The sequence below is a fragment of the Thamnophis sirtalis genome, unplaced genomic scaffold, assembly GCF_051295495.1.
Source record: "Thamnophis sirtalis isolate CommonGarterSnake01/CBP01778 unplaced genomic scaffold, rThaSir2_p1.2 scaffold_1, whole genome shotgun sequence".
Classification (NCBI taxonomy): domain Eukaryota; kingdom Metazoa; phylum Chordata; class Lepidosauria; order Squamata; family Natricidae; genus Thamnophis; species Thamnophis sirtalis.
In genome coordinates, this window is record NW_028261381.1 from 25,295,509 (window position 1) to 25,321,813 (window position 26,305).

The 26,305-nt window shown below is 41.4% G+C and overlaps 1 protein-coding gene across 1 annotated transcript in view; it reads left to right on the plus strand.

Annotated features, from left to right (window-relative positions):
- Positions 1-26,305, plus strand: part of LRP2 (LDL receptor related protein 2) — a 156,741-nt gene that overhangs the window by 95,843 nt on the left and 34,593 nt on the right. Inside the window, exons 40-55 of the mRNA XM_087709396.1 lie at positions 8-173; positions 2,369-2,527; positions 3,466-3,755; positions 4,622-4,825; positions 6,314-6,556; positions 9,579-9,704; positions 12,797-12,916; positions 13,612-13,743; positions 14,192-14,393; positions 15,654-15,949; positions 16,440-16,956; positions 18,998-19,150; positions 21,134-21,304; positions 23,725-23,948; positions 24,693-24,870; positions 25,890-26,086. Of these exons, the coding sequence (XP_087565522.1) occupies positions 8-173; positions 2,369-2,527; positions 3,466-3,755; positions 4,622-4,825; positions 6,314-6,556; positions 9,579-9,704; positions 12,797-12,916; positions 13,612-13,743; positions 14,192-14,393; positions 15,654-15,949; positions 16,440-16,956; positions 18,998-19,150; positions 21,134-21,304; positions 23,725-23,948; positions 24,693-24,870; positions 25,890-26,086 (3,378 nt within the window). The remainder of the gene's footprint in view (positions 1-7; positions 174-2,368; positions 2,528-3,465; positions 3,756-4,621; positions 4,826-6,313; positions 6,557-9,578; positions 9,705-12,796; positions 12,917-13,611; positions 13,744-14,191; positions 14,394-15,653; positions 15,950-16,439; positions 16,957-18,997; positions 19,151-21,133; positions 21,305-23,724; positions 23,949-24,692; positions 24,871-25,889; positions 26,087-26,305) is intronic.

Consider the following 26,305-nt stretch of genomic DNA (forward strand, 5'->3'; position numbering starts at 1 on the left):
CCGAAAGATTTGGGAGCTCCAGATGGCATTGCCTTTGACTGGATCAACAACAGACTTTATTACAGTGACTATCTCAATCAGACCATCAGTTCAATGGCTGTGGATGGATCTAATCGTTCAGTAGTGGCTCGTGTCCCACGGCCAAGGGCCATTGTCTTGGATCCTTGCCGAGGGTAAGTTGCCCATTCTGCATAAGGAAAGATGTATCTGTTTCCACTACAGCTTTTCTCTCTCTCTTCAACTTCACAACTGTCATAGGGCAATTAATAATGAATGAATAATAAATATTCCAATTAGTAACTAGAAATACACTATTATACCTTGTGTACATGTGCAGATTCTTTTTTTTTAAATTCATTCCTAGGCAGACAATTCTTAGAGCCTTGAGTGGCTGGAAGGCATCCTTCTTTCTCCTATGGAGCTACGTAGGTCTAGTTTATCTTTCAAAGAAAAGGGAAGAACATAGCTGTGTCATAGCAAAACAGCTTGCATTGTGCATAGGAGCTGGGTAGTAGTACTCTCCCTTACTCTCCCTGTTGAGCAATGCTTCCTTTTATTGAAGGATCTTCCCCTCATCAAGGAGGACAGTCACAGAGATAATTTGTGTTGTTGTATTGTTTTCACAGTTTGTCAGCCTTACATGGTAGACAGGGGTGAGATTGAAAATTTTTAGTAACCGGTTCTCTGCCTGGTTGCTAGGTAGGCATGGCTATGGGGAGGTGTCGCCTACCCAGCCTTCTGCCTCAATTGGGGGGGGGGCGTTTTTTACTTCCCAGGCTCCAGAGGCTTTTCTTGAGCCTTCAGGAGGGCGAAAATAGCCTCCCCTGGGCTCCGAGTCCCTCCGGAGGCCAGAAACAGACCTGTTTCTGGATTTCTGGAACTTTCGGGAAGGCCATTTTTTGCCCTCCCTAGGCTCTGGAGGCTTTTGTCAAGCCTATGGGAGGGCAAACACTGCCTCCCCCAGGCTCCGAAGGCCCTCTGGAGGCCAGAAATAGGGCCGTTTCTGTACTTCTGGAACTTCTGGAGGCCCATTTTTTCCCCGCACAGAGCCTCCTCACAGGCCCTGCACTTACCTGGCATGATGAATGGACTGCATGGAGACTCCTGCGATGGGAGGGGCAGGGTGGGGCGGGCAGTCCTTCCAACTCCTGGTTTGGCGAACCAGATGCCAAATTAGCATCCGGTTCGCCTGAACTGATCCAAATCAGCGGAATCCCACCCCTGATGGTAGACCAATTTTAAGAAACCAACACCATATAGATCAGGATTGCTTTTGCTGGAACAATTATAGTAGTGGAATCTTGCAAGTATGAATGTACTTTCCTTCTTTCTCACTTTATCTTTGCATGAACTAAGGAGGGGTCTGTCTGAAACATTTTCTCAAATTGTTTCATGGAACAGACACAATTCCTGCTTATCTGACCAATGGCTTGGTAGTCGCTCTTCCTCTGGTCTTTCAAGGCCATTCTCTAGACCTTCTACACAATGGCCAAGGTGAAGGCCTCTTTCCCAACTGACTATACCTTAAGGAGAATCAGAGAGGGAAAAAATAGAGCAGGGCATAGTAGGAAAATGAGATTGTGGTGGACAGAACAGCAGCTGGGGCAACAGACTATTTTGACTCGGGGGGCTAGAATGTCAATTCATCATTATTTTCCAAATAAACAATCCTCATTTTATTTCTGCTCATCACACCTTCTGGTTTGTCATTCAGCTAGGAAAACAAAAATGCAGGGAATTTCACTCTTTATCCTATTCTATGAGAGTGAATCACTGAACTACCGTGAGTTAATTTCAGATATCCAATCTTTAAGAGGCTTTGCACAAGGCACAGTGTGATTTTTTTCAGTGTTGTAAAATGGTCATTTCTTTGTGGCTTGATTGTAATTTAATTTAGGGCAAAGCTGCCATTGTTTGGGACTGTCGGTGTTAGTGGATAGCCTGTTATGTACCCCTACCCTAGATTTACCTCCTGTTTATAGTATGGTTTAGAATCAGGTCTGATATCTCCTCAACCAAGTTTGAAAAGTGCAAAATTCTGTCCACTTTCCTCCAAATAGTGAAGCCCCTTTGCTCTTCCTATGTTTACTTGTACCAGTAGATGAAAGAGCCATGGTGGCACAGTAGTTAGAATGCAGTATTGAAAGCTGACTCTGCCCATAGCCAGCAGTTCGATCCTAACCAGCTCAAGGTTGACTCAGCCTTCCATCCTTCTGAGATTTGTAAAATGGGGGGGGAGCAATATGCTGACTTTGTAAGCCTCTTAGAGGAGCTGTAAAGCACTGTGAAGTCTAAGTGCAATTGCTAATGTTATTGTTAAGTAGATTTCTCTGAATTAAGAAGCTTTGGGTAATTGTGTCATCACCAGGTACATGTACTGGACCGACTGGAGCTCTAATGCTAAGATAGAACGAGCAACACTTGGAGGAAACTTCAGGAGTGCTATTGTGAGCACCAACTTAGTATGGCCAAATGGTCTCACACTGGACTATGAAGAACAGCGACTTTATTGGGCTGATGCAAGTTTGTATGTATTTGCTTACTATTTCATTTGCACACTGTTAAGCGTTTTCATCTAATGCACACACTTGGTCCTTCCCTTATTTATTCTAAATAAATATTTATGATTGAAAACAGAAGAGATGCCTTTTGGTGACCATGAGCCATAATTGACGGGGCAATGACATGAAGTCATTTACTTTGAAATGGCTGGGCTTCTCCCCCTTTGATTTTATTAAGGGAGATGAAGCCTTTCCTAATTTTTTTCAGCAGATCTTGGGTTTTAAATTTCCATAGGGTTTCCATCTTAAAAGTGATGAGATACTATGGAATTTATTTCCAGCCACAGAGGAACAGCTAGAGCAAAGTCGAGTGGCTGCAAAAAAGGGATTCGGGTTTCATATAAGGATTTCTGTATGTTGTTCACTCAGATTTCAGAAATAATACTAAATGATGTGAATGTTCAGGGTGCAAGAGAGTCTTGAAATTTATGAAAAAATAAGGAATCGATCTACACAGGGATGTCAACTTGATTTCATTGAGGACCACATCAGGGTTGTGCTTGATCTTGGGTGACCAGGGTGGGCATGGCCATCTTAATGTCACTCATGTTGGGGGGGGGGCTGTGGTGATCCTAGTGCTCTGCCAGTGAAAATGGTCTCCTAAGCTCCATTTTTGGCCATGACGGCCTCCTGCAAATGGAGCGAAAATGAAGCCTGGGGGGGGGGAGGGTAGCCATGTGCAACCCTCCAAAACTCTATTTTCACTGGCAGAGGCACAGCGGGCTAGTCCTTTGCTATTTCCATGGCAGCCCAGCGGGCCAGATCTAAGCAACCCTCCAGCCGCATCCAGCCCATGGGTCTTGAGTTTGACACCCCCAATCTATAATATTTTCCCTGTGGAACTCAAGAAATGTTGGAAGCTCATGTTTTGTGTTCCAATGCTGATGTTTCCTACTTGTTTTAGACAGAAGATTGAACGCAGCTCCCTATTGGGTGAAAACCGTGAGGTCATCATTAGCACCGCCCTCTATCCATTTGCAATGACCCTATTTGATCAACACATTTACTGGACAGACTGGAATACCCGAAGTGTTTATCGAGCCAACAAATACGATGGGTCAGATCAAATTGTGATGGTATCAAACCTACCATACAGACCGATGGATATTCACATCTGGGCCAAAAGCAAGCAAAAGCAATGCACCAACCCTTGCAACCAATTTAATGGTGGTTGCAGTCACATCTGCGTGCCAGGTAAAATATTGAGCAATAGGGAATAATGAGTTGAACGACTTTTAGTTGTGTTCGAAAGATGGGTATGAGCAAAATATCTGAAGGGCTGAATTATTTATTATTTTAAATACTTGTACACTAGGAAATCAAGATACAGTACTTTGGCCATGTAGAATGTATAGTATATAACAATCCAGATAGCTCAGCCTTTATAAATTTATCTGACACTGAAGTATGAAATGGAGTTGATTGGTCCTTCAGCCCCATCAATGACAGCAACTTGCCTCTTGATTTGTCGAACTGGAGACATCAAGGATTCATCTGGGGGACTTCTGCTTGCAAGCCTGGGCCTCTGGCATATAATTAACAATAGCACTTAGACTTATATATTGCTTCACAGTGCTTTTACAACCCTCTCTAAGGGGTTTACTGAGTCAGCCTATTGCCCCCAACAATCTGGGTCCTCATTTTACCCACTTTGGAAGGATGGAAGGCTGAGTCAACCTTGAACCTGGTGAGATTTGAACTGCCAAATTGCAGTCAGTAGAAATAGCCTGCAGTACTACATTCTCACCACTGCGCCAGCGCAGCTCATATTATTTTTAGATTGCACTGTCTTTTAAGACTTGTGGACTTCAACTCCCAGAATTCCTCAGCCAGTGAAGCCAGCAAAGCTGGGTGAGGAACTCTGGGAGTTGAAGTCCACAAGTCTTAAAGTTGCCAAGGTTGGAGACCTCTGTTTAAAGGATTAGGGGATGTGTCATAGGACATTTTGGTAATTCTGGGTAAATTTCTTGGTGGATTTACGATTAATATTGGGGAGAGATGCTATCTGAATATATTATTAACCCAGTTTCTTCTTTTGTTGTTGATGCAATGAAATATAGGCCCAAGCGGTGCAGAGTGTCAATGTCCCGCCGAAGGACGCTGGTATTTAGCCAACAACAACAAACACTGTATTGTGGACAATGGTACCAGGTGTGGAAGTACCCACTTCACTTGTCTTAATGGCCGTTGCATCTCTGAACGCTGGACATGTGACAATGATGATGACTGTAGGGATGGCAGTGATGAGTTGGAAAGTGTGTGTGGTAAGTACTTCCATGATTAAAACAAAAGCTATTGCCCAATTGTAGCTGTTTTTAGCAAAGCCATTTTGGGGACAAAAACTAAACCAAAAAAGATAACTAGTATCTGTTTGATCCAGAGTCCAATGGCCTGTTGACTATACAAAGCAGAGTTAGTTGAAGATTCCATTGCTTTGGTGAAAAAAAAAATGAATGGTTCAAATTCTTCCTTGGATTAATGCGAGGAAGAGGGTAAAGATAAAGGTTCCCCTCGCACATATGTGGTAGTTGTTTCTGACTCTAGGGGGCGGTGCTCATCTCCGTTTCAAAGCCAAAGAGACAGCCCTATCCGAAGACGTCTCCCTGGTCATGTGGCTGGCATGACTAAATGCCAAAGGCACATGGAACACTATCACCATCCCACCAAAGGTGGTTCCTATTTTTCTATTTGCATTTTCATGTGCTTTCGAATTGCTAGGTTGGCAGAAGCTGGGACAAGTAACGGGAGCTCACTTCATTACGTGGCACTAGGGATTCAAACTGCCGAACTGCAGACCTTTCTGATCGACAAACTCAGCGTCTTAGCCACTGAGCCTCTCGCATGAGGGAAGAGGATAGAAATGTTAAAGCCACTGATTTTGTAACATGCAAGGGAAGAAAAATACGTACTAGGAAATTAGTATTCAATGTAAGAAGTTATTGGCATGAAATTTGGAAGTTCTTAAAAAAAATAAATCCAAAACAGTTTTGGTTTCACGAACAAAATTCTAAGAACAATAAACACTATTTCTGATAGTGTATGGTTTTTCTTAGATTGTAATTATGCTTCAAATATTATACTCTATTTTATCTTATTGACATATATGGAGTGGAATAGTTTTCCAAGCTTTACAGGACGATTAACATGGGAAGAAATATCTATGTGCAGAATTATGCCCAAAATATGGGCTAGAGTACATTCGAGGACTTTGTTCCTTTCTATTAATGCTCTTTGAAAATACTGGAGCAGATCTTTTTTTTCTGTTTTTGTTTTCCTTCATCGGTACTGTTTTTAGTCTTTTTTCTTTCTTTTTTCTTTCTTATCTTTTAATTATGTAAAAATTCCCAAGAAAAATAAAAAGAAAATAACCAGAGCAGACTTGGGAATGCGAAAGAAGGTTATATTTTCCACTGACTTTGTAAGGATAACACATTTTGACCAGGCCTTTATGACAAGGCCATAGTGGCATGTTAGCCTCCTTCCATTCCCATTTGTTTCCAATTCACCTAATTGATTTTCATGAATGAGGAAACTGCATTTGTAGGGATTTGTAAAGCCACAGAATTGTCAATTCGGTTGCTAAAATGAAATTTTATCTTCTCTTTGTCTGATTTACACGCTGTCCGTTTTGCAGCTGTATTTACCTTGGCAGGTAAAATCAATTCAGCATTGTATTTCTGAGGAGAATTTGTCAAGGCTTGTTTGAGTCCCTTCTGTCAATGACATTTCTTTGTCACATTCCTTTCCTTCAGCTTTTCATACCTGTCAGCCAACAGCTTTCACCTGCGGCAATGGGCGATGTGTACGCTACTCTTATCGCTGTGATCACTACAATGACTGTGGAGACAACAGTGATGAGGTGGGATGCTTGTTCCGAACTTGTGACCCCCAGACAGAATTTACTTGCAATAATGGAAGGTGTATCTCTCTTCAGTACGTCTGCAATGGTGCAAACAACTGTTACGATAATGGCACTTCAGATGAGAGAAATTGCCGTAAGTTGATGAAAAACTATGTATTGTCCCTGATTCTTCGTACAACCAAAAAGTAAACTTTCTATAAAGGAAAAAGGACATGTTGCTTCACAAAAGTCATGTGATTTATTTGGATTTATGTTTACAGGTACCTTGAAAAAGAACTGGATGTTCTTTGTGTATTGCCTATGAGCAATTTTCTCATCAATTTGTTATGGATAAGGATAGTTGTTTCAAAGAATAAGGACTGAATCACAGAGTGGATATTTAGGGTATTATTTGATAACTACCCCAAGTGATTCCACTAACATTAACAATAGCAATAGCAATAGCAGTTAGACTTATATACCGCTTCATAGGGCTTTCAGCCCTCTCTAAGCGGTTTACAGAGTCAGCATATTGCCCCCAACAACAATCCAGGTCCTCATTTTACCCACCTCGGAAGAATGGAAGGCTGAGCCAGGGAGATTTGAACAGCCGAACTGCAGAACTGCAGTCAGCTGAAGCAGCCTGCAGTGCTGCATTTAACCACTTCGCCATCTCGGCTCTAACAAAAAAATGTAACATTTCTTGTAATGAAGTAGGGGTTCCAAACCCTGGCTTTGTGGACCAGCAGCGGGCTGTGGCATGCCAAAAACCGGACCGCGCAAACAAGCAAAGCCCCATTGCAGGCAGCATGTGAAGCCATGCCTCTGTGGAAAAACTTCTTTCCACGAAACCAGTCCCTGGTACCCAAAAGGTTGGAGGTCACTGGACTAGTTGATACATTTTGATAAGCAGAAATTTGGAAGTATCCTGAGAAGGATTACACAGATCAGTTGTTGTGTTGATTATTCCTTTTTCTATCTGACCCCCCACTTGACTCTTCTTGCCAGTGGGAGGAGCTAAAGACTCCAAGAAAGCGATTGTTCTGTGACTTGCTTGTTACTTTTCTTAAGAAGCCATAATCACAACCAAAAACATACTTACGGGTAGTCCTTGATTTACGACCAGAGTTGAAGCCCAACTCATTTATGTTGCAAAATGAGAAACGTGTTACGTGAGTTTGGCTCCATTTTACTTTTCCTTGCTATGTCTCTTAAGCGAATCACTGCAGTTTGAAAAATGGTAAATAATTCATTTTTCTCAGTGCCATTGTAACTTTGAACGCAAGGGTAGTAATAACTTACCTTCCCTACCAGTTTGCAAATATGAGCGTGCATGCATACACTTTGCCTAAAAAAGGGGCCTAAATGGGATGCCGTAGAGCTGGGGCGGGTGGGCGAAGCCACCTTTAATTTCTGCTACCACTTCAGGTGAACTAGACCGAACCAGTAGAATACCACCACTGTTCGAACGGTCACTAAACAAACTGTTTTAAATGGAGGACCACTCGTAATTTATTAGTGGCTTGTTAGATGAGGAACAAGTCAGGGTATCTAATTTGTCTGTAACAGAAAAAATAATAGGGTGTCCGGATTTGTTGATTTGTGCTTGCAATCAGAGGAACCAAGCGGGAGCATTCAAATAGCCTGGATTAGCATGCTTTTATGGTTGGATGGTAAGCAAATTTGACCACTGAACACTAGCTGTATCAGGAGGGGGGGGGAGGAACCATTCTCATATAGTTCTAGGAGACAATAATGAATTGCATCACTATTCATCAGACTGCTTACAAACAAGAGGGCCACCATTATCAGTGTCTTTGTTGGATCCTGGAAGAAAGACTTTCATAAGTGCCATCCCATTTACTGTATTTTTCAGAGTATAAGATGCACCTTCCCCCCCTAAAAGAGTGTGGAAATATTGATGCGTCTTATACACTGAATATAGCCATTTTTGCTGCCCCCCCCCCCGAAGCCCTGCCCTGCATCCCATTTTTGTGAAAAATGAGCTGTTTCTCTGGCCGTTTTTCACAAAAACGAGGGTGTTTTTGCTTCCCCCCAGCCCTTCTGAAGCCTGCAGAGTGCTCCTGGGGGCCGGGAGGACAAAAACTTTTTTTCTTACTTACCTCTTCGAAATCTTTGTGCGTCTTATACACCGGTGCATCTTATAGTCTGAAAAATACGGTAATACTTTCCAATTCCAAATCTACTGGATGGATGTGGCACTGTCAAGGAACAGAGGGAGTGAAGCTTTTCCACCTCCCACTAGCATTAAGCAAATCTGTTGAAGTGTTAAATGAGGTCAGAAAGAAATCATTGAAACTGATAGCTAAATGATCATTATATCTGAGTAATGCAGGGAACGTAGATTAGCTTTTGTATTCATGCATAGATACGATCCCAGTGGCTCCACTCATGCTCTCAGTGTTTCTGTTCTCCTCCACTTTGCAACCAACCATCCTCCCCTGTTTCTGGGATCAGTCCCAGAGGATCCTCCAACCTTTTGATATTGGATATTTAGAGAGAGATGGGAGAATCTGATGGACCACAATGCTCTGTTACACTAATGGAAGGGCGTCATGGGCTCCAATGACTCTGAAGAGGCATTTGAGTTACCATTCGAATTCATTGTCGTTGTTAGAATTGGTATCACAACCCGTCGATAAAAAAAGGCAGTATTATGTTAAGCTAAATTGGATTAAACAGGCTGGTTTCAATTTATGACCACAATTGAGCTCAACATTCCTGTTGTTAAGTGAGACATCTGTTAAGCAAGTTTTCCCCCATTTTATGACCTTTCCTGCCACCGTTGTTAAGGGAATCACTGCAGTTGATAAGTTAATTCACCTGGTTATTAAGTGAATCTGGCTCTCCCGTTGACTTGGCTTGCCAGGAGGTCACAAAAGTTTGATCTCATGACCCCCGGGACAATGCAACCGTCATAAATATGAGTCCGTTGCCAAGTGTCTGAATTTTGATCACATGATCCCGGGGAAACGCTTGAAAGGTCATAACTGTGAAAAATGGTCCTAAGTCATTTTTTTCAGTGCTGTTGTAATTTTGAACAGTCACTAAATGAACTACTAGAAACTGTATACTGCTGTTTGTAATTGCTTAAAAACACTCTGCCTTACGCTCTATGGGGAAGAAAAGGAATATCCTCTCTTTTTGTCTTAAAGCTGAACGTACTTGTCCCTCTGGTTATACAAAATGTCAGAGTACCAACATATGCATTCCTCGAACTTATCTTTGTGACGGGGATAATGACTGTGGCGACATGAGTGATGAGAGCCCCACTCACTGCGGTAAGCTAAATGACTCTCAACAATTATACTCCTTCACTTCAGCTTTCCTGTCTTGGTTTGGGTAAAGGGACAAGCATTCTTGTACGTTCTGTTCTTTTAGGAATGCCGTTGAAAAGACACAACTGAAATATATGGGTGTGGGGGGGGCATATGCGTATGGGAGCAAGACAATCAAATTGCTGATAATCTGGAATTTAAGTTAAAAGACACATTCTCAAAATGAGACAAGGAGGTTATCAAACTTCAAGTAAAAAAATAAACAAAGGATTACCTCTTAGGTGGATTCCTGGCATGTTTACATTTTTCAAAGCTCTAAATCTTAGATTTGTCCTTCAGAAGCTCAGGTCATTGAGGATTAAATGACAGTGCTAAATGCACTTCTTAAAAGGACTTTTAAATCCTTTTAAGCACTCTGCAGTGCTCTGCATGGCCCGTTTTTGCCAAAAGAGTGCTTTTGGGGGGCTGGGAGGGTGAAAACGTGACATACGTACGGTTTGGGAGGCCAAAAATGCCTGTATTCAGTCTATATAAGACGCACCTAAATTTTCACCCGCTTTTAGTGGGTGGGGGGAGAGGTATGTCTTATACTCCTAAAAATATGGTAGGTGCAGAGGGTTTCTGAGTCAACTTTCCAACTTATGTTAGAACTCTGTACATTGTCATCTAGGGTTGTAGTAACGCTACTCTAAAGGCAGGGCTGTCTTTGGGGTTATTGATTTTGGAATCAGGGTTGGGGCTGGGATGAAGAGCATTCTGCTTCCATTCCCATCTAATACTATCATATTACTATTATAATGTGTCACTGAATCCTTATTACACATTATCACATATTCTTTTGGAATCACAAATAATTAGCTAGATTCAAAGAAGACACTGGATACCTGAACAGTTAGTTTGGTTTGGTTTTTTTGTCTGTCTCGTCAACAACTGGGGAAGAGTTTCATTTTACAAAGCAATGCAAGCTTACAATAGAAGGAATTGTATATTATAAATGCCTTCAACTCTTCACAAATTAAGCTCTTACTACTAAAACTATATTCTAACTATTTGCTTTATGTGTTTTATCTACACTATAATGTGCAATTTCAGTGCATCTTCATATTTTTCTATTCTACATCTCTAATATAATTTGTTTATTGCTGACAAATTACTTTTCTCTTATATATTTGTATATTCTATATTCTAGTCTAGTCTATTCTAGTCTAGTCATTAGTCATTATGCTCATTACATTACATTATATTGTACTATATTACCCTGTTTCCCAAAAAATAAGACCTCCCCAGATAATAAGCCCAATGGGGCTTTTGAGTGCATGTGCTAAAATAAACCCTCCCCTGAAAATAAGCCCTTTCCAAAAATATTGCCACACAGCAGCAGCCAGGAGGTGACCACGCTCGCTGCCTCCTGCACCTCAAAAATAATAAGAGCTCCCTGAAAATGCCAAGTGCTTATTTCAAAAGAAAATAAGACCCTGTCTTATTTTCAGGAAAACACACATATGGTACTGTCTTGTATTGCATTGTATAATATTATATTGTATTGTATTATATGATACTATATTATTATCTTACATGTATTTTGTATTATATATATAGCCTCCTATATCTCTATTGTAATATAGAATTCCTCCTTTTCATCTAAGATCAATCTACCTTTCAATCTTGTTTAGTTTGTTTTCTACTCTTGTTTTGCCAAAACTTTGACATTTTCTTTGCTTTTTCTTCCTGTGTGTTTTTGCCTGGGTTTCCTGATTCTTCTTCCAAAACTTGGCTCCATCTGAGGGAAATGACTAGTAGGACTTTTTCTTTATGTCAGGTTTGAGGGAGCGGGGGAAACATCTTTCTCAGCAAGATTGTTTATCTTTATCTTTACTCTTGTGCTTTGGCTGTGTTTGTTGAGCTTACTCTTCATGAGGCTTCTGGTTGCAGAACTCCCAGGTAGCAGACCTTTCCTCATTCCTTCCTGCCCAATGTTGCTGTTTGATTGACAACAGCTATTTGATTGGCAGCAGGGTCATCCCAATGCTGGTGGAGGACTGAGAAGACAAGGGAGAGGAGGGAAGGAGGACAGAAGCTTAGAATCTCTTTATGCAGTCTGTTCTTCTACAGTCTTTTTTATTTTCTCGCCAATTTTCAGCTATACTGTCTTAAAATGCTAATGAATGGTTGATGAGGATGCCAATGGGTTGCATATTTGGGTTGAGGCTTCCCACATCTGGCAAAGTGGAAATGGAACCTCTTGGGCCAGTGGGTATCTTTTTGAAAGGGTCTTTCATGGAGAAGTTTTAGACCAGCTGTTGATACCTTTCATTAGTTTCATTTTATATGTCTTATTATCCTGAGGCACTTATGAAAATTGTAGCAAGGCTTACTAGGCTAACCTAGTTGAAGTAGTTCAACTACCCAAGAGCACAATACCCAGGCTGAGGATTGAGCATAATCATTACAGAGTCCAATCAGTGGTGAAATCTAAACATTTTTACTACTGGTTCTGTGGGCGTGGCTTGGTGGGGGTCATGTGACTATGTAGTCATGTAACTGGGGGATTAAAAGACAGAAACTCACTTTAACAATGTCCTGCTGGAGCAGGGTTGGGCTAGATGACCTCCAGGTCCCTTCCAGCCCTGGATTATCCTCTGAAGCTGCGTCTGGTGCCAGGTTTGCAGTCCTTCCTTCCTCTCCTTTTTCCCTCCCTCCCTCCCTTTCTTTTTCTTTCTTTCTTTCTTTCTCTTTCTTTCTCCCTCCTTTCTTTCTCTTTCTCTATCTCTGTCTCTGTCTCTGTGTCTCTTTCTTTCCTCCTTTCTTTCTCAGCAACACCCCCCCCCCCCGTTTTTGGCCTAGCAGCCCTCAGGGAAGCCTTCTGGGAGCAAAAATGGATCCCATCCTGTTTTTGGCTGTGCGACCTGCTATCGTCGAAACTTTTTTAAAAAAACCTTTTTTTGTATTTTTTGTTACCGGTTTTGTGAACCAGTAGCATTTTTTACTACTGGTTCAGGCGAACCGGCCCAAACTAGTAGCATTTCACCCCTGAGTCCAATGCATTTGCAAAGAAAAACACACGGATCTAACAAGAATTTTCTCTGCCTTTTTAGCCACACTGACTTGTACCAATAGTGAGTTTCGCTGCACATCTGGACGTTGCATTCCTGCTCATTGGTACTGTGATCGAGCAGCAGATTGTGCTGACGGCTCGGACGAGCCTTCCTCTTGTGGTAAGTGTGAGGTTAGGCACACTTGGAAAGGACCTGGAATGGTTTCGTCCGACTCCCAGACTTTATTGAGGGAAATTAAGACTTACAACCTCGTAGTGATCAACCTTATGGGCAAATGTGCCATCAGCTATCTCATAAGTTAAAGAATGGTGTATTTCTGTCAGAGTCCCAAGAATGAAGTTTCCTCAACAGACTTAGATACACCCATGAAGATATAGTATGTCCCATGAAATTATAGTAAAATTGCACTGCTAGTAATGGCATTGTTGTAAAAAAAAATACTGTGGGGAAGGCATTCTAAAGAACTTTTCTGGATGTCTCACTCTTCTGTTTTTAACAACACTTCAGTTATTCTGCATGATGCTACTTCATCTGAATGGCACAGTGCATGCTTTGTATGAGAAAGGCATACTGTATCCATTAAAACCTCAGTAAAAAAAAACCACAACATGCACTCCTGGAAGCCAATGAGATACTTTTAACCTCTGTATTATAAAACTTTTACCAACCAGAGGTAAACATATTCCATATCCCCTGGATTGTCCACTGACTTTCACAGTCCCTTGCCTATAGACAGACTGAGAATTAAAACACAAATTGGCATATGTCTGTGGAAATGCAGGAATCAAAGTTTAGGCAGCACTCCCAGGACGTGAAAAATGCGTAGTCTATGAAATCTTATATTTCTTTTTAAGTTTCTTCAGAACGGAGCTGTTCAAGTAGGCAGTTTAGATGTGATGGCGGCAGATGCATACCAGCTACGTGGATCTGTGATGGTGATGATGATTGTGGTGACATGAGTGATGAGGACCAAAGACACAGTTGTGGTAAGTTCCATGCAACATAAAGCTTCAAGGCTAAGCTGTTATTTTATTTAGTCACTCAAGGCCTAGATGAAAGGCATGGTGGCCTAGAAATGGGGCCCTCATCTCACAATCAAGAGGCTGGAGTTTGATCCTAGGTAGTGGCAGATATTTCTCTCTTTGGGAGCAATGAGTAATTGTCTGCTGCAAACCCTGCATGGGCGTCAGGAAGGGCAGCTGGCTGGTAAATGCACAGCTCCAATCAGTCGCCCCCAACTCTCCCCAAAGCAAGGGATTGCAGAGTTGTAAATAAAACAATCCTTAAGACCTAGATTGCTTTCTGGTAATTCTCCTTTTATTTGAAAGACTGCAAGTGGTTAAGGAGACATTGGTTGAACAGATGGTAGGCTGATTTAAATGGCATGAATAATGTAATTTGGATAAATTGCTGAAATTTCACACTTTGTTCTAGCAAATCGCAGCTGCTCAGCCACTGAATTCACATGTGTGAACAATGTGCCCCCCTTAAGAAGATGTATTCCGAGGGCTTGGGTCTGTGATGGGGATGCTGACTGCAGTGATGCTTACGATGAGCATCAGAACTGCACTAGGAGGCCATGCTCGGGCAGTGAATTCACATGTGGTAATGGACTGTGCATCCGTAACACTTACAGGTTTGTATGTCCTCTGTAAACTCTTTCAAGAATCCCAGGCACAGACTACAGCTAATATCTTAAGAGTGGATAACTTACAATTCTTTACAAACACTGAAATGCAGCACTTATCATTCTTCACCATTGGCCATGTTGAGTAAGAGCAGTGAAAATTTGAGACTCAGCTATGTCTGGAAGACCATATTTTGTTTATTCTAATAGAATATATAGCAGTGATGTAGCAAAGCTCTGCATAAATGCAGTAGGTGGACTAAGAGAGGGTTATAACAAGGATTAAATTCCTTGTTACTAAGATTGTGCCTGGTCAAAAATGAACTCAGCTTTATCTTAATTAATTTCCCCCCTTCTTTTTTCTACTGAACATGCTGGCTGGGCCAGGACAGAGGTTTATGATGTCATATTGCTTATAATGGTAAAAAGTTGAATCTAAGACCAGGAGCAGAGGTGGTATTCAGCCAGTTCTGACCGGTTCTGGCGAACTGGTTGCAGTAATTTTGAGTAGTTCACAAAACCGGCAAATACCGCCTCTGACTGGCCCCACCCCATCTATTCACTGCCTCCTGAGTCCCAGCTGATCTGCTAGGTCTTCTTTTGTTGCCCTGCACTGGAGAACAGAAAGCAGGTTAGTGCGGTGCGGTGGGAATGAAGATTTTGCAGTATTCTTCCCCTGCCACGCCCACCATGCCATGCCCGCCACCCCACACCATGCCATGCTCACCCAGCCATGCCCACAGAACCAATAGAATTTTTTTTTAATCCCACCACTGACCAGGAGGAATAGTATTCATATTGTCACAAAGAAAAGCAGGATAGAGGTGCCAAATACAAATCTGAGCAAATATAATCTACCCAGCAAAGACTTTAATGTGGTTTGGATTGGGAGGCGGTGGTTAGAGAAATATATGGAGGATTTCTGAGGACTAGAAGGAGACAAGAGTCTCAGGGGACTAAGGACACACTTTTTGTCACGAGATTTCTCTCCAGTTCAATCAATCAATATCTCTCTCTCTCTCCAGGATTTCTGTGGCCTGAAATTCTCCATGTTTGACATTTTTATGTAATGTCACAGCTAGTTTGTCCATGATCTGCAGATCATGCCTCTGTTCTCCCAAACCTTATGCTTTGCATGCAGTAACTTTGGTGGAGAACACACACATACAAATAGCAGAAGAGCTGCTATTTTATGTATGTACGTATTTGATTTATGTGCAGCTCATCTCACAATCGAGTGAGCAGCTTTTGTTAACGGGCTCTTTCCAGGTGTGACCGCCGAAACGATTGTGGGGATGGCAGTGATGAGACAGCTTGCACCTATCAGCCATGCCAACAGCACCAGTTTACCTGCCAAAATGGCCGCTGCATCAGCAAAGCTTACCTCTGTGATGGGGACAACGACTGTGGGGATGAGTCCGATGAGCTAGCGCATCTTTGCGTTACTCCAGAAGCAACTTGTGCTCCCCACTATTTTGCATGTGACAATGGAAACTGCATTGAAATGGTCAAAGTCTGTAACCGGATAGATGACTGCCGTGATAATAGTGATGAGAAGGGATGCGGTATGTATGGAACTTAGATAAATCAGCACAAAGGCAATCTTGCACGATGACATATTGTGTTCTTGGGTCCCCGGATGATGTCGGATTACCACTCAAATTGTCCTTTGACAGCATGGCAAATAGTCAGATATTGAGGGAGTTATAGATCGTCATTAGTTGAACAAAGGCTGATTTATTATTACCTAGCTATCACCAATTGCCTTTTGTAATTATACAAAATGTATAATTTTATTTTGTAATTTTAATGTAACAAGTTCAGTGAATTATCTCATTTTTTCCTATCTGGTGCACTTCAAATATGTTTAATAACACTTCCAATTTCTCAAGCTAGCATGCTGGTTGGGGAAGGTAGGCTGGGAGTTGTAGTCCAACACATGAAAGGTACTATTTTGGGGGAAACTAGGTAATTGGGGTTTATGTAAGTAACAGTAAATGAACCAAAACTGCCTCATAAAAGTGGAGTAACATTTTTGTTGTATTTGTCATCTAGGCATTAATGAATGCAATGATCCTTCAATTAGCAACTGTGACCACATCTGCACAGATATCCAAACTAGTTTCTACTGTTCGTGTCGTCCTGGGTACAGACTCATGTCCAACAAAAGGTCTTGTGATGACATAGATGAATGTAGTGAAACACCGTCAATATGTAGCCAGATGTGTGAGAACACCGTTGGCAGCTACATCTGCAAGTGTGCCCCAGGCTACATTCGTGAACCTGATGGGAGAAGTTGCCGACAGAACAGTAACATCTCACCTTACCTTATCTTTAGCAACCGCTACTATCTGAGAAATCTCACCACAGATGGCCGGCTTTACTCTCTCATTTTGCAAGGACTCAGTAATGTTGTGGCTCTGGATTTCGACCGGGTGGAAAAAAGGCTCTACTGGATTGACGTAGGCAGAAAGGTCATAGAAAGAATGTTTTTCAATGGAACAAACAAAGAAACAATAATTGATGATGGTGTGCCCAATGGTGAAGGCATTGCTGTTGACTGGGTTGGAAGGTACGCCTCTTGTTGTTTTTCAAAAAGTTGTACTGCTCAGTTGGTGCCCTCCTCAGATTAATAGATTAATGAAGTGTTCTTCTGCCTTCTGCCTGGCAACTTTCAGATATGATGACACTGCAATTTCCAGTCCTTGGCCACATTGATTGGCTGGGAATATGGAGAGCTGCTGCCCCCCCTCCCCACCTTTCTGGGTGGCATAGATTTGGAAAGCTGGATTTATAGCAAATCCCCCAGCCATTTCCTTTAGCAATAGCAATAGCACTTAGACTTACATACCACTTCACAGTGCTTTACAGCCCTCTCTAAGAGGTTTACAGACTCAGCATATTCCTTCCAACAATCTGGGTCCTCATTTTACTGACCTCGGAAAGATGTAAGGCTGAGTCAACCTTGAGCCAGTGGGAATCGAACTGCTGGCAGTCGGCAGAATTATCCTCCAATATTGCATTCTAACCAGTGCACCATCACAGCTCAAAAAGCAATTATCTTTTAAAAAGCAGTTATCACAAATAATAATAGAAATCATATATTTTTGTGTATTGCTTTATGTTCTTGATTATCCTTATTTGATTTTAGATTTTATTAATATTTATAGGCCGCCCTTTTCCCTGAGGGGACTCAGGGCGGCTTACATAAAATGGGGAAGGGAAGGTACAGACAATAGACACAAAATAGTACATAAAAGTAAAATAGTAAACAACATTCATTCATCATTCGGGTGGGGACAGATTATCTTTATCCCCAGGCCTGACGGGCTAGCCAGGTCTTAAGGGCTGTGCGGAAGGTCTGAACGGTGGTGAGGGTACGAATCTCCACGGGGAGATCGTTCCAAAGGGTCGGATATATATATTGTTATCATACTTCAGCACTGGAGAACATGGACTATAATTATCATCTTAATATATCTTTTAGGAGATAGAAAATGGGTAGAAAATTATTCCAGTGCTAAGGTGCTAGCAGTGTTAAGGCTTCCAACATTGCCAACAAACACTCTAATTAGTGAATATGGATGCCATCTATGTTATCTTATTTTGTATTGATATACTAAGAACTACAGATCATAACACTGTAGTGGTAATAGCTTCCCACATTTCAAAACTGATTTGGAGGAAGGAAATATTTCAGCTATTAAAAGGTCACAAGCTTCTCATTTAAACAATCTGATATTTTCAGGGCTCTGCTGCAAAGATGCCACTGCTTTAAGAGTCTCATTAACTTTAAGGAATGGACTTAAAGCAGCAGCATCTTTTTTTCAGCCTGCTGCAGAACCCTAAATATTTTAAGAAACATCAAGAAGGTGCCATGTTTGTGCTTGAGTGAAATCTAAAGCAATTCTTCAGAATCATTTTTGAGCCTTAAAACGATAGCTTCATGAATCAATGTAATTCAATGAATATTAATATATTTTCCAGTAATTATATTGTAACAGAGGTGGCAATCTGAAGCTGCAAGGTCACGTGATTTCCCTAAATTGTAATATTGGTTACAATTTTTGGAGGCCCTGGCGACTTTACTCAATCAACAGTGGGTAAACCAAGCCAGCAAACATAATCCTTACTGTAATTCTACATAGTGACAAATGCTGCGTTGCAGAGGGAAATGTGGGGAATAGTGGAATAATGTAATGGTATGTGGGAAAGATTTTGGGAGATGGGATGAAGAGATGGGACCGTTCAGCCGAGAGACAGCACAGCTCACAGCTACATCGTTGGCAGAACAAGAGACTCAAAAGAGACCTTCCCTACATTCTTGGGCTGAACAAGTGACTGTGGGAGAATTGTACTTTATGACTTGGCAAGATTCAATTAATATAACTTTGCAGTAGAGTAGAATTAGTTTTATCTTGTCATGTTTCCTTTCTGGTCTACCTTCCTTTCAGATAACTACACCCCAAGGTGCAATGCTCTAGTGCTGCGCTAGCTTTTTCTTGCTTTAATTTTCTCCCTTTCAGACCTAAATTGATAATTAAGATGGGGGGGGGGGAAACATGTCTGTGAACAAGCTGTTGGTGTAATATGCCTTTTGTCAAATATTTCAGAAAACTCTACTGGGTAGATGCCTATAAAGATTGCCTCTATGTAGCTGAGCTGGATGGCCGATTCCGGAAAAAACTAATTGATCGGTGCCTGGATCCTAACAATACCTTCTGTTTTCAGTATCCTAGAGCAATTGTTGTTCATCCTAAATATGGGTAAGCTGGTTCAGTATTTTCTTTCATGTATCTATTCTGTTAAATCGTAATAAATGTTCTCACTATTACAAAATTGAAAGACATCTGATCAGTACAATAATTCAAATGAGAGCATAGAATTACAGTATAGTCACCTGTTAGTATAATGGCTAATAAAGATTTAAAAAAACCATCAAAATCATGGAAACTGATCAAGGAGAGATTTAACCTAGAAAGAAGCAGTGGTGGGATTCCAAATCTTTTCCTACCGGTTCTATGAGAGTGTGCTTCGTGCGTGAGCGCAGTACTCAAAGACTGTCCTCGGTGTCAGCGCTGCTGAGCTGAGCTGTTTTTTTAGCTCATCTGAGGGGCGGCAATCTGCTCTGCCATGTGAATCAGCTGAGCTAAAAAACAAGGGAATATAGGACAAGAAACAGCAGGGCGGGAGGGCGATGCCAATATGAGGTGGTATTGCTGGTTCTCCAAACTACTCAAAATTTCCACTACCAGTTTGCTAGAACCGGTCCAATCCGGGTGAACACCACCTCTGAAAAGAAGGAGAAATTTTCTGACAGTGAGAACAACTGGCCTTAAAAAGTTGTGGGAGCTTCATCCCTGGAGGCTTTCGAGAAGAGACTGGACTGCCATCTGTCAGAAATGGTGTAGGATCTCTTGCTTGGGCAGGGGGTGGGACTACATGACCCACAGGGTCTCTTCCAACGGTTATTCTGTTATTAATTTCAAAAGGAACACAGATCTTGCATGTCTTCTTACTCAGAGATCAGTTCTCTCATTTTGAGGCTAGATATCTTTTTGGCTAATTGTACTGCTGTGCTGAAGAAAATCTGATATAGTACTGTATTTAAAAAAAATTAATTCAATAAAAAAAATTCAAGAACAAAAGAAAGGGTTGTTTTAGCGAGTAATATACTAGCAATTTCTCAAATAATTCACGGGACTTTTTCTAAGTGCTGTATTATATTAAAACTCAGGTTGATACAAACCAGAACCTGAGTGACCTCAAGATGTGTTGACTTTAATTCTCAGAATTCTCAGGTATAGACATGCTGTAAAGGGAATTCTGTAAGTCCATATATTGGTTTTCACTCAGGTAGCCAACCTTGATTGAAAAGCTAATCAGAGTCAAACTGTGGTAGCATTTGTGCAGGCTAGATAAGAAAGAAAGAAAGAACAAGAAAGAAAGAAAGAAAGAAAGAAAGAAAGAAAGAAAGAAAGAAAGAAAGAAAGAAAGAAAGAAAGGGAAAGGTAAGGAAAGGAAGGAAGGAAGGAAGGAAGGAAGGAGAGACAGCTAGAGAGACAGACAGGCAGAGAGACAGAGAAAAAAAGGAAGAAGGGAGGGAGGAAGGAAGGAAAGAAGGAAGGAAGGAAGCCAATTCTATCTTTGAAGAAGGAAATAATATTGTTGCTAAGAAACTAGCACAGATTTTTTTATGAAGTCTCTAGGATTTTCAACTCAATTGAGACTTTACTGTAATTTCTTAGTATGAATCTGCAAGATGCAGCTTTTAATTACTTTCTTGCCAATTTCAAAGTAAAACAGCAAGTCATTCAGCTGTTGAATGTGTCAAAAGATTAAGCATGGCAGTCATTTTACTTTACTCCCATTCATAAAACATTTGTCTATGAGAGTGTGTGCATACACAAGTGTGTGTATCTGTCTGAACCGCTATCCCACTTTAATCCAATCTTTTTATATGAAATAATTTATCTCACCCCTCAGCAAATATTAGATTAAAATTATCCTACTGGGGCCTTTTACAGCAGTGATATATTTTAAAGATTAAAAAAACCCTCATATTCCTGTCTGGAGGCTGCTGTAATAAATTTTCCTCTTTGCTGTGTGTTTGCTTATTTTGCAGTGTGTGTTTTTTTTCCTTTTTCACCCTTTCATCCTCTTGTCCAGGGAAATATATCTATTTTTGTGTTATCTTCACCCCCTCCAGCAAACTATGGATTAGTTTTCTACTGTGTTTATTAAAACAGACAAGTCTACTGGACAGATTGGGCAGATCGAGCGTATATCGGACGCGTGGGAATGGACGGCAAGAATAAGACGGTGATTATCTCTGCCAAGTTAGAGTGGCCTAATGGACTTACCATAGATTACACCAACGACAAGCTCTACTGGGCAGACGCCCATCTAAACTACATTGAGTACGTACATAGAGAAGAATAAAGCAACTGGGTAACTCTTCCTATCAGCTTTTGAGGGTTATCAAATTAGCTTTTAGTGGCAGCTTTAATTCACTTTAAAAAAAAACTACATGCTCTATAGTTACCAATTGGAAAACTACTTGCTCTGTGATTTCAGCACAATAATTAGCAATCAGTAATGAATAAAAGAATTCTAGATCATCATAACGTAGAGTTCTGTAAGGCATAGGACTGCATAAACTGCTCTCTCTTTTTTTGCTGAATGGTCTTCTATTCTACTACATTTTTTAAATTTTAATGTTTTTAATGGTAATTCAACAAATAGTTATTCTAATGCTAGGATAAGGACTGTTCTGGTGGAACTAATCTAGTTAATCTCACTTACTAGAGTTTCGTTTCGTTGAATGATTAAGGCAGCAGGCGATAGAAACCAGACAACTTGAGTTCTAGTTCCACTTTAGCCATGAAAGTCGGCTGGGTGACCTTGGGCCAGTCATTCTCTTTCAGCCACAACCCACCTCATAGGGTTGCTGTTTTGGGGGAAATTGGAGGAGGAAGGGATATTTAGATATGTTCACCGCCTTGAGTTGTTCATAAAAATAACAAAGGTGGGATATTAATAAAGTAATAATAAAAGCATAATAAGTAATGGAACTGCTTCTAGTTCAGTGACGGCTAACCTTTTCCAGACCGAGTGCCCAAAGGATGCATGTGCGAATGCGTACGGCCGAACTCCCAAAATGCAATGTGCGTGCCCCTTACATGCACATGTGGGTCCTCTGCATGCGCACTGCCCCTGCAAATGCATCTGTGAACCTGCATGCGCCCTGCCCCTGCGCATGCATGGCAAAGACCCGACAACTAGCTGGCTGGTGGGAGGCGCACGCACACAGGCAGCAGAGCTGAACTAGGTTGACAGCTCACATGCCCACAGAGAGGGCACTGTGTGCCACAGGTTCGCCATCACGGTTCTAGTTGGTAATACCTAGTTGGTTCTAATTGTGTCAAGGAGATACAATCTGTTGTGTCTCCTTGAATCCTGAATTCTTTATTAAAATTTGAGATCTTTTTGAAGCCAGTAGGAGATGGCAAAGCATGTTTTAAAAAGTGGAATAGAGTAGACAGATACCTGGCTTGCAAGTTTTATTTTGCCCTAGATCTCCTAAAGCCCATCAAGATAGTATAACATTCAAAATTCAGTCCAAAATTAATTTAATTTTAAATCGTTGGTTTTGTTCAGAATCAAAATGTGTTGTTTATTATTCAACTTCGTTTTGAAACATAAAGACCCTGCTTGGATAAAAGCGAGAATGAGCAAGTGTGACTATGCTAGAATAGTCCGAGAGCCTTGGTGATGCAGTGGTTAGAGTGCAGTACTGCAGGCTACTTTTGCTGACTGCCCGCTACCTGCAATTTGGCAGTTCAAATCCCACCAGGCTCAGGGTTGACTCAGCCTTCCATCCTTCCGAGGTGGGTAAAATGAGGACCCAGATTGTTGTGGGAAATATGCTGAGTCTGTAAACTGCTTAGGCAGGGCTAGAAAGCACTGTGAAGTGGAATATAAATCTAAGTGCTATTGCTATTGCTATAGTACATCTTTTCCTTCCCAATTGGTTTCTCTTTAAAATGCGCTAACTAAATCAGAATAATTAGGGTGAAAAAGTTTAGTGCTAAACTTTTACTTGGATTCTATCCTTTCATTCCTTTAACCACAGTGAATCCAGAGGAATACTAAATGAATAATCTCTGCTTGACTCTAAAGTTAAGTTTGTTTGCCTTGAAAATCATTTCACTTTCAGGATGAGCTAAGTCAGAATGATTGGCCGTTGCACATCAGCATGCTTATGAAGTAAATACAGGTAGTCCTGGACTTCTGGCCACAACATTTATGTTGCTAAGTGAAACATTTCTTAAGTGAGTTTTGCCCCATTTTTATGACTTTTCTTGGCCACTGTGGTTAAATGAATCATTGCAATTGTTAAGTTAGTAACAGGATTGTTAAATGAATCTGGCTTCCCCATTGACTTTGCTTGTCAGAAGTTGCAAAAGGGGATCACATGACTTCGGGACACCACAACCGTCATAAATATGAACCAGTTGCCAAGCTGAATATTGATCATATGACCATGGGGATGAGGCAACGGTCGTAAGTGTGAAGAATGGTCCTACATCACTTTTTTCCGTGCCGTTGTAACTAAATGAACTGCTTTAAGACGAGGACTACTTGTACTTCATAAGTAACTCTTATAATAATCTAGAAATCCAAATAAAAAATTGCAAAATAGTATTTTGTATGATTGTGTTCAGAATTATAATTACTATTTGGTTACCACGCTTTCAGAAACAAGCAGAATGTTGATTAGGGATTATGTTTCCTTTTCTTTTTCTTCAGTGTTATGTGTTATGTTTTCTTCTTATAGGTACTCAGATCTTGATGGTCAGCATCGTCATACGGTGTACGATGGGGTATTGCCTCATCCGTTTGCAATTACAATTTTTGAGGATACTATCTATTGGACTGACTGGAACACAGGGACCATTGAAAAGGGAAATAAATATAATGGAACAGGCAGAATGGTTCTAGCGAACACCACTCACAGGCCCTTTGATATTCATGTCTATCACCCATACAGGCAACCAATAGGTAAGGAATTTATTCTATGAGGGTAGGTCTGGATTCTGGATTTTGTTCTCACCTAGGCTTCCCAAAAGCACGAAGCTGACTCCTCGTCCCGATAAAACCCCTTTGATTTAGTTTAAAGTGAATTCCTCTCCAGCAAAGTCCGGGCCAACAGTCTTTCAAGAGATTTCACAACTACAGTCCTTTATCAGGCTTGGAGAGAGGCCAGGCCGATATCTTCCAAACACCACTCTGTAGCAGACAATACTTGGCAAGAAGTCAGGAACAGATCTTCACTCTAATGAATTTGCTTGATAGAAGGTTTGCAAAAGGTGATCCCATGACCCATGTACACAGTAACAGTCATAAGCATGAAACCTTTCGCCAAGCATCTGAATTTCGACCACATGATCATGCGGACAAAGCTACATGCTCCAAAGATCATAAGGATGTGAAAAATGGTCATAAGTCACTTTTTTCCAGTGCCATTGTAACCTTGAACAGCTGTTAAATGAACTGTTGTAACTCGAGGACTCCCTGTATTCCATTTAAACACTTTCACATAGGGCCCACATAGGAAACAGCTCAAATATTGTCTTTGGGCCCAACGTATCCTGATCCAGATCTGTAGGTAAAAATGCAAACATTGGATAGATAGATCAGAGCTCAGATGGGTACATTCTTGACCATTTTATTAACAATAATGTTGTTTGTGTTATTTTGTTTATGGGGAATAATTAGATATTTCTCACCTCATTTTTTTACTAGTAAGTAATCCTTGTGGGACCAACAACGGTGGCTGTTCTCATCTGTGCCTAATAAAAAATGGTGGCTCCGGTTATTCCTGTGAATGTCCTGATAACTTCGTGGTAGTGCAGTTGGGCAACACAGGTCACTGCCTCCCAATGTGCTCGAGCACTCAATTCCTGTGTGCTGACACTGAAAGGTAGGCATATGCAATGCCATAGTTGCTTTATTTGTTGCATGTTATGTCCTATACTTCAAGGATACTTCCAACTAGGATACTGTATGGCTCTCATTTAATCAGTAAGAAAAAGGGTTGATCACACTCAATGAGCTTTATGCAGAATGAGGACCTAAATCTAAAATACTCTATTTTAGTCTGACCTTCTACTCACTATCCCAGTTTTCCCTCCCCGATGCTTCATCTAGAACAGGGATGTTAAAATCAGTTTCAATGAGGGCTGCATCAGGGCTGTGGTTGACCTCAGGGGACTGGATGGGCAGGGCCAGTTTGATGCCACTCACTGGGCATGGCCTACTGGGTCTGTGTGGTGCCACTCTTCAAACTGCTGGCATGTTTCCTCTTCCTGGGTAGACCAGGCCGAAGCCTCGCTGGCCTGATGTTTCCTCTTCACATTACATAGATCAGGCCAAAGCAGGGTGGCTGGCCCCTTACATTTTCCATAATGAGCCTGCAGGCTGGTTTCAGTCACATTGTGGGCCGGATCTAGCCCATGGGCCTTGTGTTTGACACCCCTGATCTAGAAAGTTGGACTATAATCCCCAGACTTTCCAGCCAGCAACTTCAAGGGTTGCTGGTCTTTAGAGGGCCCAGTAGCATAGGATTCCTTATTTTGTACTTCTTCAGTAACATTGCCTCCAAAGGTGGGTTGCTGCCAGTTTGGCCTGGATCGGGTGAACCGGTAGTAGCGGCAGCATGTGCATGCACAGAAGTGTCATGTGAGAGCGCACGCAGAAGTGTGCCCAAATTGGTAGCAAAAAAATTAGCTACCCACCTCTGATTGCCCCGTGTCACTTTTCTGCCAGGGAGGCTAGGACCCTATTTGAATGATCAGATTGGCCTAAGTTATGTATCTAGGCAATGCTTTGGGTTGAAAAGGGAAAAGACTCATTTTCATTTGCAGCAACTGCTACAAGCAATGCACTTGTACTTCATATCTGCAAACTCCTGCAAAGAAACACATTTTTGGTTTCCCGTAGGTGCATTCCTATCTGGTGGAAATGTGATGGCCAAAGAGATTGTCGGGATGGGTCCGATGAACCTTCCACATGTCCAGTTAGGTACTGCCGTGTCGGGCAATTCCAGTGCAATGATGGCAACTGTACTAGTTCCCACTACTTGTGCAACGGTGTCCCAGAGTGTCCTGATGGGTCCGATGAAGACCATGTGCTTTGTGGTATGTGGCAAACTCTCTAATCTATTCACAAATATCATCCATGTATTCATCATGACCATAAACAGTAGACTGTCCTGTTTCTATGAGTAGGAATTAGACACACCTCAACAGAATAGTCATTATGACCTGCCCAAGACCAAAGCTGCTTTGAGTTTTTAATATGTCCACCAGATTCATTACTTGGGGCTCTCTAGATTTCCATGCTCACTCAAGAAGCTT